At 36.2% G+C, this 19,100-nt stretch overlaps 1 protein-coding gene across 3 annotated transcripts in view; it reads right to left on the reverse strand.

The window, feature by feature from the left end:
- The window catches only part of ASB5 (ankyrin repeat and SOCS box containing 5), a 28,850-nt gene extending 16,390 nt beyond the window's left edge, over nucleotides 1–12,460 (reverse strand). The window contains exon 1 of one of the 3 annotated variants that reach the window (XM_010401461.3): nucleotides 12,249–12,460. In XM_010401461.3, coding sequence (XP_010399763.1) covers nucleotides 12,249–12,444 — 196 coding nt within the window. In that variant the 5' untranslated portion in view covers nucleotides 12,445–12,460. Of the gene's footprint in view, nucleotides 1–45; nucleotides 330–12,248 lie in introns of those variants that run through there. The other 2 variants (XM_010401463.3, XM_010401465.3) reach the window with 2 other exon arrangements.
- Nucleotides 12,461–19,100: the final 6,640 nt, after the last annotated feature.

A 19,100-nucleotide genomic window follows, 5' to 3' on the forward strand; every position in this document is an offset into this window, starting at 1 on the left:
TAGCATATTTCAGTACCCGGTTTCTGAAATGGCTGCTATACTAACCTTGGCTGGTCAGAATACCCCAGCTAGATTTCCGTTTTGCAGGACACTCCCCTACACTTTCTAGGCGTCTTTTGGGGAGATTCTGGCTCCTCTGAGCAGCAGTGTTTGTTGTCATGATCTGTTTCTCGAGGAAAGCCTGTCTGTCATTGGTGCAGGTACTCTGGTCTGACGAACATCCACAAATGGATTTCTACTACCTTTTTTCTTTTTTCCTTTTGGTTTTTCACAAAGGATCTTGCTGTACCTACTGTAGAATGGCTACAACACTGAAATCCATTCAGTTACATTTACTAGCTTGGACTAGTGACTACGGAGTGGGGGAAGGGAGGGACTGCTCCAGCATTTTCTATTTTTAAAACAGAGAAAGAATCAGCTTAGCTACAGCATGAGTCTTAACTATTTACATGGTTTAAATGGAAAGAAGGTGTTAATTTTTTAATCATTTAGCACACAAAAAGAAACAGATTCTTAAAGCATAAGTATTCAAATACTTTGCTGCTTGAATACCAAGCAGCTTAAAACAGAAAACCAAAATTATTCTATCAGAATGGAAATTCTTTTAAGAATAGTAACAACAATTATTACTGCATCAGGTTTTGCTCATATGTAATGTGCAGTTAAGACTGATTTTAGAATTCAGGAGAATCCATGAAACTGTGAAGCACTCCTGGTTACCTGTGGTTTGTTTCTTGGGTTTTTTTAATAGGGGGCAAGTTATCCTATAAATGTCAACAGAAACTAAGTCCTGAATAAAAGCATGTTTTGACTAAAAAATAATGGTTATTTTGAAAGTCTGATCCCATTATGAAAGTAAGACTGTAGTCTTGTCAGAAGAGGCACAAGTCAATAGTTTTTAAAAAATAATAACAAAACCAACCAAATAGTGCTAGAATTTTTTGTTCTTTACCATGTATCAGATATCTGCAGAGAGAAGCAATCCAGGATAAAATTCCATCACGGTTAAAGACAGTGATTTCTCTGTAATAATAGCATGTTAAAATGCTGCCTTTATGTCCCTGGCATTTCTTTCTAGTATTTCCTCATTATGCTCTTCTATATATATAAAACTAGCCAGTTGTAAATTTTTAACAAGCATATCAACATTACTGAGTTTCACTAATACTACTTTTTTTAGGTACCTGACAAAATTTAATTCCTAAAATTCTGAAATAATACTCAGATATTTAATGAAACTTTCTAGATCCCTCTTGGTTTTCTTTAAGAGAAAATCAGAGGCAAGATTATAGTTAGATAGGGTGAAGGGAAGAAAAAGGAGCAGCTGCAAATTTCACCTTGAAATTACTGCACATAAGAACTGCTGTACTTGGAATAGTGCTACACTCTTTACAGAACAGAAGCAGGTGGGCTACTGCTCTTCCCATGAGACAGAACAAAACAGCACTCTCACAGACACTAGGCTGCTTTCAGACAACTCTCTTCCTCAGGTTTTATCCAGCTGAATGAATCAGAATATCTCTGAGACTGAAATAAACTCTTCAACGTATCCAGCAATCAGACTCTGCATGTAAATCTGAAACAGAGCTTTCACAAAAGGGCTCATTATAAATGGGACATTATAAATGTATCACTTTAATACTAGAATTATGTGTTACTTTTTAGTGCTTTCTTCCAAGTAAATAAATACTGGAAGAGGAATTAACAGGCAAGCGTACTAGGGATACGTACACACATGCCTGTGCAGGAAAATACCAGCATTGTTCTCCTGTCAGAAATAAATACTGACAGCTTTTGTACTTGCCATGGCTCTGAGGCTCATCTCAGTTCTAAATTTCCATTAGGAATGGAATTCCAGGAGTCTCAGAAGAAGGTGGTGAGGATCAAGATCAAGCAAAGCATCTGGAACTGCAGAGCAGGAATTGACATTGGTCTGGCAAGAAAAAACCTACATTTTTTTGTAGGAGTTTCGTGGGTGAGGTTGTCAGCTGAGAATGAATCTGTGTCTTTCTACAGGAGTGGTACAAACCTGGAAGTACTTCATACATATGCTTTCCACATTTATTCCAGCCTCCATTCTCTCTTACTAGCCTGGGAGGTGTGACTGGCAGGAGCAAGGAAACCAGCAGGTACACAGACAGCTGCCATGGCTCCAAGAGGCAGACCCCCACAGGAGTCAGCATCACCTGCTCTCTTGTCCAGACAACTGCACAGGAAGCAATGAGCTACCAATGCAGTTAGACCACTCCCAAAATCCTCCACCTTCAAAGCACGGCTTATAGGTAAAGTATCTTTATTCCATAGAGATATTCCATAGATGCTTGCCACTCATTGAGTTACTTTGAATACTCCAGAGGACATTAGTAAAATACACATTTTTGTGCTTTAAAGAAGGCAAAGCTTTGCCAGTTCAGGACTCTAGAAGGAACTTTTCACTAAATTCTGCTAGACCCAACCATTCATCCTCCAGGAAAAACCCATTAAAAAGTCCTATTAAAACAGTTCATAAATACAAATTCAAAAAAAAAAAAAAAAGGTAAAACATCATCAGAAATCATCTGAAATGATGTTCAAAATATACTTGAGATGAAGGAATGAACATGATTAAAACCATAGAGTAAGGCTGAAGACTGTGCTATTTCACTTCCACCTCTGACATGGAATTGCTTAATGAAAGTGAGATCCTTCTCATGCCAACCATCTATGCCCTGGGCTACATTAGCTACAAAATAAAATCAGTGTCCTTCAACTTCATTAGGCAATAAAACTTCTAACCCTCGAAAGTACAGAACTACCCAGGCTTAGTCCTGAGAGTCTGCTCTTCAGATTTTTTTTCTATAGAAGACACTCAAACACTTAGAAAATCTGCCCAAAAACCTATAACAGAAGTCTAAGTAGGTGTCCAAGCACATACAAAATACAGCTGACCATTACTTTTCCTGACTTGGCAAACAAGCAATTAGGGGCAGCATTTAGATTACAGTTACTCATGGAAGTTACCTTCAAAAAAGCAGCCAGGGAAGGGGCAGACACTACAGTCTGAGAGCAAGCAAACTAGAAGACTTTACTGATGAGTTTGGCATTCTGACCTAATTTAGCATACAAGCTTTAAATAAAGCACTATGTTACATTTCATTAATAATTAGTTCTGTTCAAATTTATAACCCAGAGGAAGAAGTGTTAAAGAAAACTTTCAAAATCTTTTTATTCTAGATTTTTGTCCAAAGAAATGTCAGTACAGTTTCAACACTTCCATGCCAGCACATAGCTCTGAGTTCAAAGGGGCAGCAGTCCTTAACAGGTGGGAATGAAAATAGAAGTACATTTTTGTTCCTCCCTTTCAGCGGGGAACTCATTCTGTTTTCAAGACTGTTTTTTATGTCAACAGAGATGCAACTGTGGTAAGACACAAAAAATGTGTTAATAAAAGCAACAATACCAAAACCCCCTTGACCTTTCAACACATGATGCAGTCCAATGCACTACAGTCCAAATTACTATAACAATAATTTGTCTTAGGAAAATTTGGACAAAATTGTACCATTTTCAAATGTCATAGATGAGTATTTTGTGTGCAGCCCTCTCAAACCAGCAAACTGATGACCCACCTTGCTTCCCAAATTGTTCTGTACTTTCAGGTTACTCTGTTTTTATGACCAGGATTATTATGGGGCCACAGTGACTGCATGGAACCTGCCACACTAAATTCTGGAACAGGACTAGAAACTGACTCTTCCTGCTCATGTGATCCACACCCTGCAACCATGAAGCTGAAATGACAGACAGGCTCCCTGTGGCTCAGTGCCAGTACCCCAGGAGTAGCCTGTCATTTGACATAGCCAGAAACGAACCAGAAGAGATCTTGAACATTCTTTCCTGTAGGAGATGCCAAGATGAAGCAAATTTTAGAAGAATTGATGAGCTGTGGTTACTGACAAAAACAGAATCCTACAAGGCCACAGTGGTGTCACTGTTACATCCTGTAGTGCCAGCTCAAGGCCAAGGAACTTAAATGCACCATAAAAGTACAGGGATAAAGCTCTAAGAGCAGAACAGAGAAAGGCCTGGAATAACTTTTCATTTGTTTGTTAAACAGATTCTTGTATCAAGCCATACTTCATGGCAAGTATGGTGGTGATCTAAGTCATTAGCAGGCAACCAGAAGCTTAGGCATTATCCAGGTGTCACCAATCAGCCCTCTTGACAAATACCAGCAGATATGTAGATAATGCTTTAATGGTCACTAGTTACTTAAGCATAAAATGACATTTCTTTACACCATTTTAAGCACTAAAAAAGTCTATTACATACTCTTAATACAATCTCATCACTGTTTCTTAGATGGAAATCCAAATTAGTAGTAGTAGTAGTATTTGATGATGAATGATGATGTTAGCAACAGCATGGTTGGATGGCAAGTAATTTTCCTACCTCTTCCCCTGAGATTTTTACAGCTGTTACACCTTGTATCCTTGAATGCTGGGAACAATAACTTAAGGTTAAAAAAATATTTAAACTTCTGTTATGACAAAGGCTTTGTCTCAGGCCTCCCAGAAGTCAAATACGGAACAATGATACATTTATCACATTTCTTGGCTTGTGGATTTGCAACGTGTAACTGCCAGACTCTTCATGCAGACAGGCAGCATTAACATAGAATATTTGCTAATATGTAAACTAAACAAAATCACAGAAGTCATGTGGCTGAGCCTACGCAAATCATTCACCAAGCAGGCCTGCGCTTCAGATATTGACAGAAAGACACACACAGGCATGAAACCAGTAGTCAGCATAGGAATGGAAAAGGGCACCCCAGAGAGACTCTTCAGCCAATTACGGTGAAAGAACAGCCATAAAGAGATTGTATCTGTTGCCAGAAAGACTCCAGACATGGCAGAGGGCAACATCCACTAGTGCAACAGATGCAGCATGCCACAAAGGATTTATGGCCAACCAGCCAGCATGGCTGCAGTCATGAGCAGAGCTCAGTACTTAGGCACGCAATGCAATTCCCCCCAAGCCATCATCATCTAACTGGCAGCAGTTCACTCGCTGTTTGCCTGCATTGCGAAAGTTTAAGAACATCCCCTACGAGAGTGGAATGTGAATAGCAAAACCCTGGCCATAAGAATCCTGTGGCTGAAGGAAGGAACATCAGCTTCAGGGAGCTATGCTATTTTGGTCTTCCCCTGTTGCCATATGCCCCACCAAGGCAAAAAAGACCAGTGCAGGTGGTAAAACTGAGCTTGCTCTGAGCCAATACTGCAGTTTTCTACATACTCCCTTTAGCACCAGTTCTCTTTAAAGCCTTTTAGAGATTTTGCTCCAGGATTGCCTTTCAGTCTTATTGCTATGCACCTTTAAAACCCCAGGTTATAAGCTATATCAGAGTTCATAATACTAATTTTGTACTTGTATTATTTCATAAGCTTATTATTCATTTAACACAGAAAAATGGAGAAATCAATTGATGCAGGTTATTTCCATGTGAGTTTAGAGTGCACACTCCAAGCAAGTGTATGGGACCTAGGTTGGTGACAAGTTAAGGTCCATCTTCAGGAAGAAATACATTTCAAGGAGGCACACCATTTCAAGGAGGAAACTAACCAAAATATGCAGCTGGTGGACCTCAAGGAGGTCCTGAAAAACACAAAAGAGTAAAAAACCCCCACAAACAAATCCACATGTAGGCTATATCAGTTTCTTTCAGGGAGGCAAACATGCAAACATGCTCCAGCATGTGTATTCACTAGAAGTTTCTGTAGCCTCAGAAATTTTCTTTAAGATGAGGGATGTAAAAAATGTAAAATTTGAATTAAAAGTAACATGCTTGCCAACAGGTGCTCCTGCAAATAAGTCAGAGCTCTGGCCGTGCTGATTTAGCTGTATCACATATCTCTGAGCAAAACCTCTTTAAGGTAGAATACGTACTTCAGAAAAGAATGGTTCTGAGATTTGTCTGACATGTGGTGTCATTTTCTTCCTTCAAAGCAAGTATCTTATTGGCTTTATTTTGAAGTATGACTCTTCTTTGGCAGTCATTTTCCAAAATAGGCAAAGTTATTTGACATAAAAGAGAAAGTGATGAGCTCCATCTAAAAAGTCCCCCCTTCTAAACTTTCAAAAAAGAATATTCACACTATCTTAAGCATTTTTACACCATTAGCTTACGTGCTGCAAATGAAAAACAAATGCTAAATGTGGTGCCTTACACCAAGTGGTATGGTGAATAGGTATGCCATACAGTATTCCTATCATTGCTAAATGAATCTCTATTGTATCCAGGAAACTAGGAGAGGTCTTGGGTGGCTTTTATTAATAGAACTGTGATCTCTATGGAATGCAAGTTGAGAAAATGCCTCATGCCTGTCTTCCCTACCTAACAACTGTTGCTGAGTGGCATTATCAATTGCAACTCGTTAGGATAAAATAAAAACGAAACTTTGTTCTAATCATTCACTACAGTTCAAAACATGATCAAGCCTTCCAAACAGTGGATCTCTGACAGTGAACCACAGCATTATTGACTATTTATGAGCTGTATTTTAAGGACTGGTTCTAGGGACTACCCAAGTAGTGTACAAAAAGAAAAGGAAACAGAAAACTTCATAGTATTTACCAGTTTCTGGAAGAAGATGGAGACTCCAGTTCTGAACTACCACAATCCTGTTGATGGCTTAATTTAGCCTAACTGGAGCAGCTAGGGTACTGAGCTTTCCTACCGTGCCTGACCAAGGCAGATACAGCAAAGATGGGTAGCTTAGAATTTGCTACAGTCATTCAAGAGTACACTTTTTTAAGCTTAGAAGAAACCAGGGCATATTCACCTCTCCTGTTCTGTAAAACCAGTATGTATTTTAAGAAGTATACTATAAACACAATTTCTGGTAACTTTCACTTACACAGTTATTCATAAAGTGAAAGTTTATACAAATTTTTGTGAAGAGAATCGACATCATTAAAAAATAGAATATTTAAGACAAATCATTTTACATTCTCAGAACTGCTTAGCTTGCCTATCAGACCCCAGGTATCTGTATATGTACATGAATAGCTGTTTGTTGTTTACGTTAACCTCTGCAAATTTATTTTTTTCATAAGAAGGTTCCTCTCTATCACTTTCTGCTTGCAGCTAAATATATTTTGACAATTACTGAGTAACACATTTACTTTTGATAAAACAGACACTTTTTTCCCTTATAAAAAGGTTTATGAGTGGGAACTATGCTTCCTTCTAAAAAGTTATCTGTAGTAACAAAGTATAGACTCTTCCATACAAACTGAGATCTTACCAGTATTTGTTGGCAGAGTTTATGTCTTACAGACCCAAAACATCTGATAATGTATTAACTCTTTAGATTTGATACATAAACTTTGAATCCACCTCATACCACAGCACCACTACCTCACCCTAAAGCAACTGAACTATAGAACTCATCTGAAGCTCCATCCAACCCAGTGCTCATACACACAGAGCACTTTCATGATACGACCAGTTATAGCAGGAAGAGTCTAAAAGTTGCTTTTGACCCTCCAGTGTTTATCCAGCAACAGCTGTACAAAAGGCTGAGTTGTTAGCTCTTCACAGATCTGGAAATACCATGAGAAGAAATGCTACTGTGCAGATCACTGTCATTACACATAGTCTGCTAAGGAGCTAAATATACCCAAAGTTAATTTTCAAGTTAGTTTATTCTTGTATATCAGTTTGTAGGGCACAGAATTTTAAAATGGAACATATACTTGCTATGACTCTATTCATTAAGAAAGCAATTAATAAAATGTTGACCTCTGCAAAATTTCAAATGCAACGAATATGTAAATGTTCACTTCAACACAATAAATAAAGAAACACTAGGCACAACAACCTATTTACAACACAGCTCTAGTCCCTGATTACAAGGCACTTGGCTCCAAACAACGAATCAGTCCCTTTCAAATCAATGAGGCAAGTGTATATGAGTGTTTACAAAATTGGCGCCAAAGTTAAAAATAACCCACCAAATGGGACCTTTATAATAGAATGGATCCCCTTTTCATTTAATTTTTTATGGTAGTAATACCACTGACTTCATTAAAAAAAAGAAAGAGTTCAACTCTAATAGCTTATTAGGACACAGGTCTTCAATTCACTTTAAGCAAATGTAAAACACTGCAGAATTCTGTCCTGCATTTGGTGCTATTCAGGCTTTTAACACTGTGAACAGTAGAATAATGTATTTATTTTTATGCAAGCAGTAGATGATACTAATCTGTAGATGCTACAGCTGCTCAGAGGGAAACAATTCAAAACAGGCAAGTAAAATGGAGAAATTGTCTGATACCAAGACAGCATGAAGTTAGCTGAAGGCCAGTACAAAGGACTGAGAGAGGAAAAAGCAAATGCACAGGATAGTGACTTTGTTTTAACATGAAGTTTACAGGCTACAGACTCTCTCCATAATACGTTACTGCTGAGGGGGCAGCATCATTCCAGGAGGTATTACATAGGGTACCATATACATGGCATGTGACACAAGTGTTCCCCTTGTATACAACTAATAGTTCCCCTGGTTACACTAATAAAGTCTCAGCTGGAGCATTCAGTTTAACACGGGAAATTAGACATCAGTAAAGACGTCTGTAAACTATGTACAAACTGGCACAAGTGCAAAGGAGAGCAACTGCAATAACTCCAACTGCTAGAAAATTAAGACTTAGGAGGACAGACTAAGTTAAATCCTTTTTACATTATTCTAGAAAAGAAAAAAAAAAAACCGTAGAAGCAGGAAAATGCATGATAATAGTCTTTGAATTGATTAGTTCTCATATGTAGAGAGAAACAACCATATTTCACGTATTTAGTTTGCAGAAATAAAGATTTAGGCCAGTCTTGGGGGAAGTGGGAAGCAGTCTAGTGATGAGAACAGTAAAAACTGCAATTGGTTGCATAAGGATGCTGCAGAAATCACTATTACTAAGCATTTTAAAAACAGGTTAACCAAACTTTTGACAGATAACTCATGTATATTTGATCCTAGAGCATTCAATTTACCTCTGAAGGTACCTTTCACCTATACACAAGAAAAATTTTACTCAGACATCATTTCCACAAAAAAATTAATGTGACTTATAATTAGTAGAGCTTTTATATGCACTTTTTTGGTCTTAGCTGATGCTGAACACTGGTCTAGTTCCTATATTTCAATGCCACATAAACAGTATAATAATTTGTAATTAATTATTGTGACGCTATCCAGCTGTTCACACACTTGAGATCCAAAGGATAGATGGAGTGTAGATTGCTGACTATTGAAACTGAAGAGAAAGTATTCCCGAAAAATTAAGGACCCATTTCGCTACTAACATGCAGCAACAAGACCACACAAGGCAGATGACACAGGTCTTCACCTGTCTCCTTATATTTAATAAAAAGAACAAGTGACAAAGCAAGTCAGCCTTGAAATGTATGATCCCTAGGCCTCAGTTCCTGAACTGACCTCTATCCCTTCAGTTTGGCAAAAGGAGTTCCACCAAAAGCTACTGCTCAGTACTTGAAACACCCTCAATTATACAGACTTCATAAAAGAAAGGCTTATTTTAATTCAAGGGGTCAATTTAGCAAGTATGAAATAATGCCTGTGCCTAGTAGCACATTATTGCCAAAGGTTCTTTTTTCTTCAAAATTATAGCACTCTGTCCTAGCCAAGCCATTATAATAGAAATAAATAATTTTTTGTTATTAAAAGCAAACCTAAAATACCAGTGCTAACAGAATTTTGAGAGTATGTAATCAGGTTAAAACTAGAAAATGAAAAGAAACATTTCCTCTAATTTGAATTACTTATTGAAACACTATAAACTTCAGTTAGCTAATGATAGATGTTGGCCTAATTTTCTGTTTTGGTGGTTCTTTGTGTTGTTTTTTTTCTGCCAAGGTTTTTCTGCTACTTGAGAAAAAAGAATGGATAACTAATCAGAAGGATACTCAGTATTTAGTTTTATAATGTAATGTTTCAAGCTGTTTTCATGCTTCATGTTACTTTTTGTACATCTTTTAGATGCTACTTTTAACAGGATATTTTGTTACATGGTATTATATAAACACCATGGAGGCATCCCTGTATTTCACCAACACCAACAAACCAAATCCCACAACACAGTGTGAGTTCAGACACTAGCATGCCTCCTTCTACAGACATCGAACTAAAGTACTGAAAAGATAAGATAAAATAATAATTTTGAGAAGAATTATTTGCATCCCAAAGGAAAAGGATTGCTGCTGTCATTCACAAAAAAATGGATGAAAAGCAGATTATGTAACACTAGCTGAACATGTGCTTACAACTGTTTCAAATCTAGAACCAAACACTGCAAGCTGGACAGTGAAAAATGAAGACACACTGATGTTGAACTGCAAAAAGTACAATTCAAGCACAAAATAGTTGCATTAACTATTTTCTTTTAATAAACCAAGCAGAAAACTAGAAACTCTACCATATGTTTGATTCTTTAAATCAATAAAAACCTCTGCTACCTGACCAAAACAGTAACCTGCAAGAGTGATAGATTTCAATCTTTTGCATGGGCCAGCTACTAGAATGCTTAATAATACATTTTTTTAGGTATAATAGATGAGACTTTTGACAAATTACTGAATTACAGACTCCTGGGTTCAGCAACAGGTAACACTGTAGACACTATTTTACTCTCCACCCTGATGTATGTTATTCATTTCCCTGCAATTCTTCCCAAGTCTCTTTGCTTCTTTGCCCGGCTTGTGTGTCAGTCTTCCTAAAATGAGCTGCCTTAAAGATGGCCAGCAGTTTCTGGCAAAAATTCCAGATTTCAAGTAATGCCTTCCCCATTCTCTGCAAGTATTCCTGCCTGTGCTCTTCCTATCCTACTGCAGTGAATATATACATACATACACACACTCTCCCACCCATATATATCTGCACATACACTCACACACAAACACACACATGCACAGCAGTTCAAATGGTGTTATTAACGGGTTCAGATGTAAAAACCCTGGGTTTCAGAGATTGTGCAGAAAACACATGATATAAACCCATCTCAAGTAAATCCTCTGCAAAGTAAGCTAATTCCTGCTTTAGGATTTAAGCCTCTCTTTCTGGCTTGCAAATTTTAATGCCCTTACACAAAATGTCTAGCTTTAGTCCCAACATAGAAGACTGAAAGAATCTTTTGAGTTTGAAACTGTTTCTGGCTCATTTCTATAGTTTCTCACTTTATGTTTCACTTGGGCTACTTCTTCACATTCGTGGTACTTAGGGATGAGTGGTAAAGGCAGTAAGAGGCAAGACAAGTCTTCCTGTTCCACTGCCTAACTCAATTTGATGTCATCCCAGAATACAAGGAACAACAATAAAGACAAGTGAGGTAGCAGGAATCCCAAGCTGAGCAAAATCATGGTCCAGTCACGTACCAGCACACCACAATTTAGAAGAAAGAGTGTTCTGTAATGCAAAAGGAAGAATTGAATGAAAATGGTACCTCATTACAGATGAGCTTGGGGCAACAGTTCTGCTGAAGTTCTGCTTGCAAGAACAGAAAAAGGAATTTTCACAAGAGCTTTCAACCCAGTAAAATTTGAAAGGTTTCCACAGAGATGCCCAAAACCTGGCCCTGACAAAGGGTTACTAAGGTTCCTGGTATGTACCAAGATACAACTTATTCAAAGTACATGAGGACTATATCTTCTCAAACAAATTAATGTAAGAAAATTTTACCTTAATCAAGAAATAATTTTCAGAAATATTTGGACTAGTTTCACTAGAATGGTGCAAAATAATATTCTGATATTTCATATGCCAAACATGGAAAATTTCAACTATGCATGGTAAGCTGGGAGTTTACCATTAGGAGCTACTAGGAAAATAGTCCCAGATTGGGAAGTATTCAGCAACCTTATTTATATACAGCCATCCCAAATATAGGCCTCTCTCCTAACAGAACACTAGCTATGATACTTCAGTTTTATTCTGAACTTAATGTTAATCTAAAAATTAAAAAATAAATTTTAAAAAACTGAAAAAAAAAAAACCAAACCAAAAAAGGCGCATAATCTAACAACACTCCTACAGATAATTTTTGTTATACAAAACACAGCAACAACTACAGAAACAAAACCCACTCACACATATAATTTGAAAAACTGAATGTAAATGAGGTTAGCAGGTAAGTAATTACCTGAACAACAAAATCCCCAAACAGTAGTGATAACATAGTATGTACAAATATACCTTGTCCTTGAGGAACTCCATAAAATTCAGCAGCTATCCTTGCTGCTTCCTTACGGTTTCCTTTCACAATGTAGAAATGACTAAGTATAGCAAGACTGATCTTCACAAAAAGTTTAAAACAAAAAAGTGAGAGTATAGTAAAGTAGACATTGGATAACTGCTGTGCAAAAGGGCGACTTTCTTCTATGACAGTCATTGCTGCAGCAAAATCTCTGTCAGTGTTTGGGTCAGGCTCTCGAATGTGTTGATAAGATCATATGGCTCCAGCCATGCACTCTTGGGAACAACTGGTCCCGAGGAAAGAAAATATCAGCTGGTCATGATGCCTGCTGCTCAAAATATGACGATTATTTATACTGTACATAGCATTGAGTTCACTACCGCTCTTGCTATCATGTGGGACAGCAGGTTCCAAGATCCTGGATTGTACTTGTTCCACTTAAAAGGTCTGTTGCATTCCAAATTCTGCATTGCTAACTCATTTATTTACATGTTTAAAATACATATTCAAACATACTATTGTAAAACTCTGCAATTGTACTGAACCAGGTAACTCAGATAATCTGTTTTTGCTAAAATATGTTCTGCTGCTGCTTAAGTACAATTGCTCTTTTCTGATATTTCATTTTATGTCAGACTAATACTTCTTCCTTAAAAAACTAGAACCATATCAGTAAATAATTGAAGTACACATTAATATATAAACAGAGATTTTATATACACCAGCTTTGACAGTCTCTCATTATTTTGCTCAAGCTGAATGAAAGTATCTAGTATACAAAGACTTAAGCACTATATGAAAACAGGTGATAAGAATCAAACATCTAGATATTTTTATGCATAAGACCTTGGAGCATCTAAAATTAAATTAATTAAAATGCAATGATAAATATACAACATGGAAAATTTCTAATAGTTATGATACGCATTTCACTGTGCTGCATCATATTACTTTAAACCTATGACAGGACAGGCTTTATTTGTTGGCCAGCTTTAGAGAAGGGAATCTAAATTCCTCAGATATTTTAAGAAATAATGTGCTTTTATACCATAAAGTTATTACTCACAGTCATCAGCAGTCACTCACAAGTTGTTCCATTAGTGTGAGTAATTGCTCAGTAAATTGTGAGTTGCAACATGACACAAACTGAGGAGCTTCATGACAGAACTAGATTTCTAAGTGAACTATAATCCTAAAATAAAGAATCATGACAGCACAAGAAAGGGTCCTGCTCTAAACTTTTATATTTCCTTTTAAATTAAAAAATAGTGTCTTGAATTATAACTTAAAATACTCTACCCAAAGTAATCCTAAACCTTTCTATTCTACCGTGTATTCTTGTTTGGTGATCAGAAAGAAACATTTTAGAATGTTGGCAACTGTCCATCAGGAAAAAAGGGTACGATCCAAATGTCACTGCATCCACAGATCACCCTGACTTCCATGAACGGTATAGCAGATTAGGTACTAAAATACAAAATCATATTTCTGAAAGGAAAGTGGAAACAATAAGGCACCTCTTGTCATCTGACTCTAGGAGTAATTTATTAGTGTAATTTATTAAATTTATTAGAGAAACTGTAATTTTTTTTCTGGAAACTACATTCAAACAAACCTATATAAATGAAGAAAAGACAACGATAAAAGGAAATGTTCTTGGAAATAAATAACAAGATTTTTAACAGACAGGAAGTTAATTGTGCTTATCTTGAGAGAAACAGGCATTAGGTATTTTTCTTTGAAAAAGATTTAATCCACTTAAAGTCAACCATAACTAGAAAAGGCAATTAAAAAGCAGTTTACATTGTAAACTACATTTGTTGGTAAAAAAATATATGCAATTTTTTACTAAATTTAATTTATAGACATTTTCTCATCCAGACAGAATAGGTACTGCTTTCCTCATACCATTATTAGAAGCGGGAATGAGCACTTAAAATGCCAAATGAAAATCCCTTTTTATATTTGGCACATTGTTATCTGACACTGAATTGAGGTGTCATGTTTTCCACAAATATAAAAGGCATTATGTTCTGAGCTACCACTGCCAATTTCTGTTTCAATCATTAACAGAAATAGTATTTTCCTCAGTAACACACACAATATTGGAATTTCTTACTTCTTCCATATTTGTACTAGTATTATTAAGCTTAACTTGATCAGTCCACAGAATTCCCCAGCCATCTTATGGACCTGTTTTACAAATTTACCATGCAGAACAAGAAAAAACCATAATTATGTTATAGAAAGCTTTTTCTTTCTTACAGTGTTTTACCTGACCCATTTTTCCTGATTTCATATTGTGCAATCTAGCACCTGCTTTCTCTTAGACTTCTCCCACATTTTGTTAACTTACAAAACAGTCTTTCTTTGTAGAGGCAAAACTCTGAGCAGCAAATACCATAAATAACAGCTGAAGTTAGCAGTACTCAGAATTCATCTTCCCCTTACAATAATGTTTTCTGCTCCTTACAACTGCAGTAGAGAAATCACAAAATAAATTTCTCAATTGTTGGATAGTTTTCTTCAAGTTGAATTTTTCTGTTAAGGTTCAAAAAAAGTAAATTTAAAACTACAATAATAAGGCTGTGCATGCAATTACTATTTTGTAAGCGATGTTTCAAATAATGTCATGGATTTGTAAAACTGCTTTTAGGAACAACATGAAAATTGAGCAGGAAGGTTATTCCTGTATCAAAACTTGCCTTCCGTCCTTTAAAAAATTCCCCTCACCAGTAACAAACTACACTAAGATGAAAAACTACATGAAATCATGAGTTTTGAGAATTCTGGTTCACACATACCCATCAGAAGCTGGGAAAATTACTCTCATAATATTTCCTCATTTTTTAGAGCTCTATAACTCTAATGTGTCAGCTTAGCTGGAAACTCTCCCAGCCACACGGAACCAAGTCCATCCTAATCTAAGTCTACTAAAGTGCTACAGAAATTACCATTACAGCTTGTTGGCAAAGCCATGCTACAAGGCACCCAGTCACGAAAACTGAGCAACTGCTTAGAAGTTAACACCCACACAGCATTTTGGGAGAACCAACAATGTGAATGCTGAGACCTGAACACAGAATAGCTGAGAGGAGGCCCATGCAGACTGGGAAAACCAGTTATCCAGACCGGGAAACAGAAAGCTACAGCTGTTGTAAGGGAAATCAGAAAATAGAAGCATAGGTAAATAAATAAAGGATCTGACAGTCAGTGCGATGCCATGAAGGACTGTAAAAACGTGGGATGTAAGTGCCCCAATTTTCTATTGCATGGCAATGTGAAGTAACTGGAGTCAGATATTGCAGCACTGCAGAAAAATGAGAGCTTCCAAATGGAAATGCACCATATGTAACAAATGTATAATATTTTAAAGATATCAAAACACTTAAAAAGAGCAGTGGCTTAATCTGGATATTTGCATTTCCCATGTAGTTTTGACTTTTGGGAATGAAATTTCTTGGCCTCATTTCCTCACTAGTAAAATGGGAGTATTCTGAAGATAACTTCATTGCTGTTAAAAAATCAGTCAGATATCCTGGTGAAAAGAATACTGAAACTAATAAGGTATCTAATAATTTTTTATTTTAATATAAAATTCAGATTACAAAGGTAAATAAAATGATATCTTGACTGTTCATTCACTTAATGTCGACAAAAGAGATAGGCTGTAAAATTGTTTTAGCATCTAGGGTTTTACCATAGCACACAAGAAAATGGCAACAAGCTACATTGCAGATTAACGATATTTTGATTTTTATTTTGTTTAAGAAGATAGAAATACTGTGACAGACAAGGATACCCCTACCTTGACATACTAACACTTTCCCAGCAAATAAAACAAGAACAATGTAATGATTCCTCTGATATGCTTCCCCATTTCCAGAAAAAGCCTATTTTAATTTTAAAACCACTTAGGAAACTTTAAATGCTGGAATTTATGGTCTTAGAGTTCCCTTTTAATGTAGCTTGGTCAGTTATCATTTCTAAAGAACATAACCTGTATAATCAACATAGCAATACTGTTTATGATGACTATAAAGTGGTTCATTTCAAACTCCAGAGCCCAGACAAAGTAGCCTGGCCTTTAATGCTGTGCTGCATAGCAGCCAAGTGCAGAAAGAAAGTATTTAGCAGTGGCACCTGTTTGTGCTAATTCAAACTGTCCAAAATCTAGTGTACAATTTACTCTCAACCTAACAAAGTAATTCTTAGAAAAAAGACCAACTATGCTTATCATCTATGATTAATTGCATAACCACATTCATAAACTATTTTATTCTGATAATTTTTCATCTATGCTTTAGAAGACTGGTGCATTTAATTTTTAGTAAGGCAAGATATGCAAGAAAATTAACACAACTGATAGAATATTTAGTCTTTGAAGGCATTTTTTTTAACACTAAAGACTACAAAACCCTTAGAAATATGATTTCGTTACAGCACATGCTGTGTTGTTGCTTTGGAAAACATACTTCCTTCTATTTAAATTTTTTAAAGTAATATATTTAAACCAGATGACAGAAGATGTAAAAGAGTAATTATATTCACAGCACAAATTCCATTACAGTTAGTCCTAGTAGTTTTCTTCAGTATTTTGGAGATGCATATAAATGTCTGAAAGTGAAAATGTTTTTTTAAAGATGAGGTATGCAATACAGTACAAGGAATTCTTTCATGTGCGTGTCTTTCTCCACATATAAGAGTTAGCTAAATATACACACGAAGTTGATACTCATCCTGGTTCTGAAACTTCTGTCTAATAACAAGTATAACAGAAGATTGTAAGATACCAAGCAGAGGAACAGGAACTCTTAGGTGCTTTGAAGAATTTATTATTTTAAACATTATGGACAACCAAAAAGGAGAAATTTCTAAAGCAATGCCCTCAGAACGAGTTTAAAATAAAATCAGTAAGAAATCGAGTTCTAGAACTGAGTTTCTGTAAGCATACAATGCTTCATGAAGGAATCAGAAGAAGAGAAGCATGAGCTTCTAAAAACCAAATGTCTAATTCAGCATGAAAAATTACCTGCTTAGTGACCAGCTGACTTGTATTTTAATGAGTGTATGAGATGCTAATCCTCAAAATTTTACCTGACTTACCTAAAGCTACTGAATGTTGTTTATGTCATTTCCTCCTTGATCTATGTTCAGCAATTTTTTCTACTATTTTATATTCAAAGCATTTGAACTGAAGAAATCTAGACTCAAACAAACATCTTTAAAATTTATTTCCTCTTTATGCAAAATGTTACATCGAATTAAAGACAAAAAAAAGGCATTCATACAATAAAACAATCTTCCAAAAGTACTATTAAATGTTCTTTTTATTAATATCACTCCTAAGTTACGTATATTATGCATTTATACTTAGGCACAGAAAATAAACCCAAACAAGTCACATTTACCTGAGAGCTACAAGAAATTTAGAAGCTGGAGTGACTGGAAAACATCAAGCAGCTGCTGTGTCCTTTTCCAAACAGGAACTCAAGCCCATTAGCACAACACAATTACTACTCTTTGTAAAATAGGAAGAGGTGGCTGAAGTACTGACTTTGTGCTCTGGTTTTAGAGGAATGAAAAGACAAAAAATGAGAAAACACAAACTTTTTCATCCAGAAAAGACGAAACTTGGTTCAGATCTCAACTGCTTTTTCACTGCACCCCATTGCTATCCTTAAGAACTCTACGGAATTACTTGAGCATCATGACAAACCCATATTATCAGCACAAAAACCTGAGAGTTGTGTTGCCAACTGAAACAGACACAACTCTGTAAACCAAACAAATGAAAGGCCCTCATTTTTTTACAGCTTTTCTTCCTGAGCACCAAGTCTACCCAGGATCTACACAAACCATGCAGCATGACGTCATAACTCATAACCAAAGTTATGTTTAATTCAGATTTCTGCAGTTCTCATAATTCCTGCTAATATCCTGATAACCCAGCCCAAGACTTTAACCAAAAGTCTGTTTCAAAATACAATGCAATGACATCTTTAGTGGCATAACAGGGAAAAATGAGACTGTCTTAAAACACTTCTCCTCTTGTTGTGCTCTGGCTCTTGACACCCATTCTACTAAACCAGTTACACATTTAGACACCATTTGTCTTCTCTAATAATGAAACACAACAGCTCCTTTAAAAGAGCATTAATGCACAAAAATGTTTTGTTTTATATATACTTTCTCTCTGTATTTTGGTGTAGCACATTATTTCCATGGGTTCTCGAACTGCTCTAGAAAGTTCAAACTTATGCCTTTGGGTGGTAGGGTGGTACTTTTTTCCTCCAGTGTACTAAAATCATTGGTCTGACACAGTTTAGGCTCTATACAAATCAAGTTATTGTGGAACATGAATGATGCAACCTTTCATTTGCAACATCATGAAAAGATTGCTTATTCTACTGCTAACTCTTAATGAGTTCAAAATTATTTAATTGAGGTGTTTTGCCTTTCCTAGTAGTTGAAAATACTACTCCTATCTTAGAAAACAATTCTAGTATACAGACTTGTACGTCTGGATTTCCAGAGAATGGAATTACTAGTCAAGGATTAAATATCAATCAGTATCTCTACACATAACAGACATTCTCCATATGACATGCATTTAAAAGCATAAAAAGTAATTCAGATATTTAAGTGATTATGAAATTCTAGTTTTCTAACTTTCTCAGTTCTTGAAAAAATAACATAGTAATCTTAAATCTGTATCCCTTTGTTATACACCACTGGATAGCTGCTTCCCGTAATGGGGGTAGATGCTCCTTCAGCTACAAGTCCAATATCAACAATCCTGCTGTCAGCCACATTATCACATGAGCATGCTTGATCTGCTTAACCAGTCC

The sequence above is a fragment of the Corvus cornix genome, chromosome 4, assembly GCF_000738735.6.
Source record: "Corvus cornix cornix isolate S_Up_H32 chromosome 4, ASM73873v5, whole genome shotgun sequence".
Classification (NCBI taxonomy): Eukaryota; Metazoa; Chordata; class Aves; order Passeriformes; family Corvidae; genus Corvus; species Corvus cornix.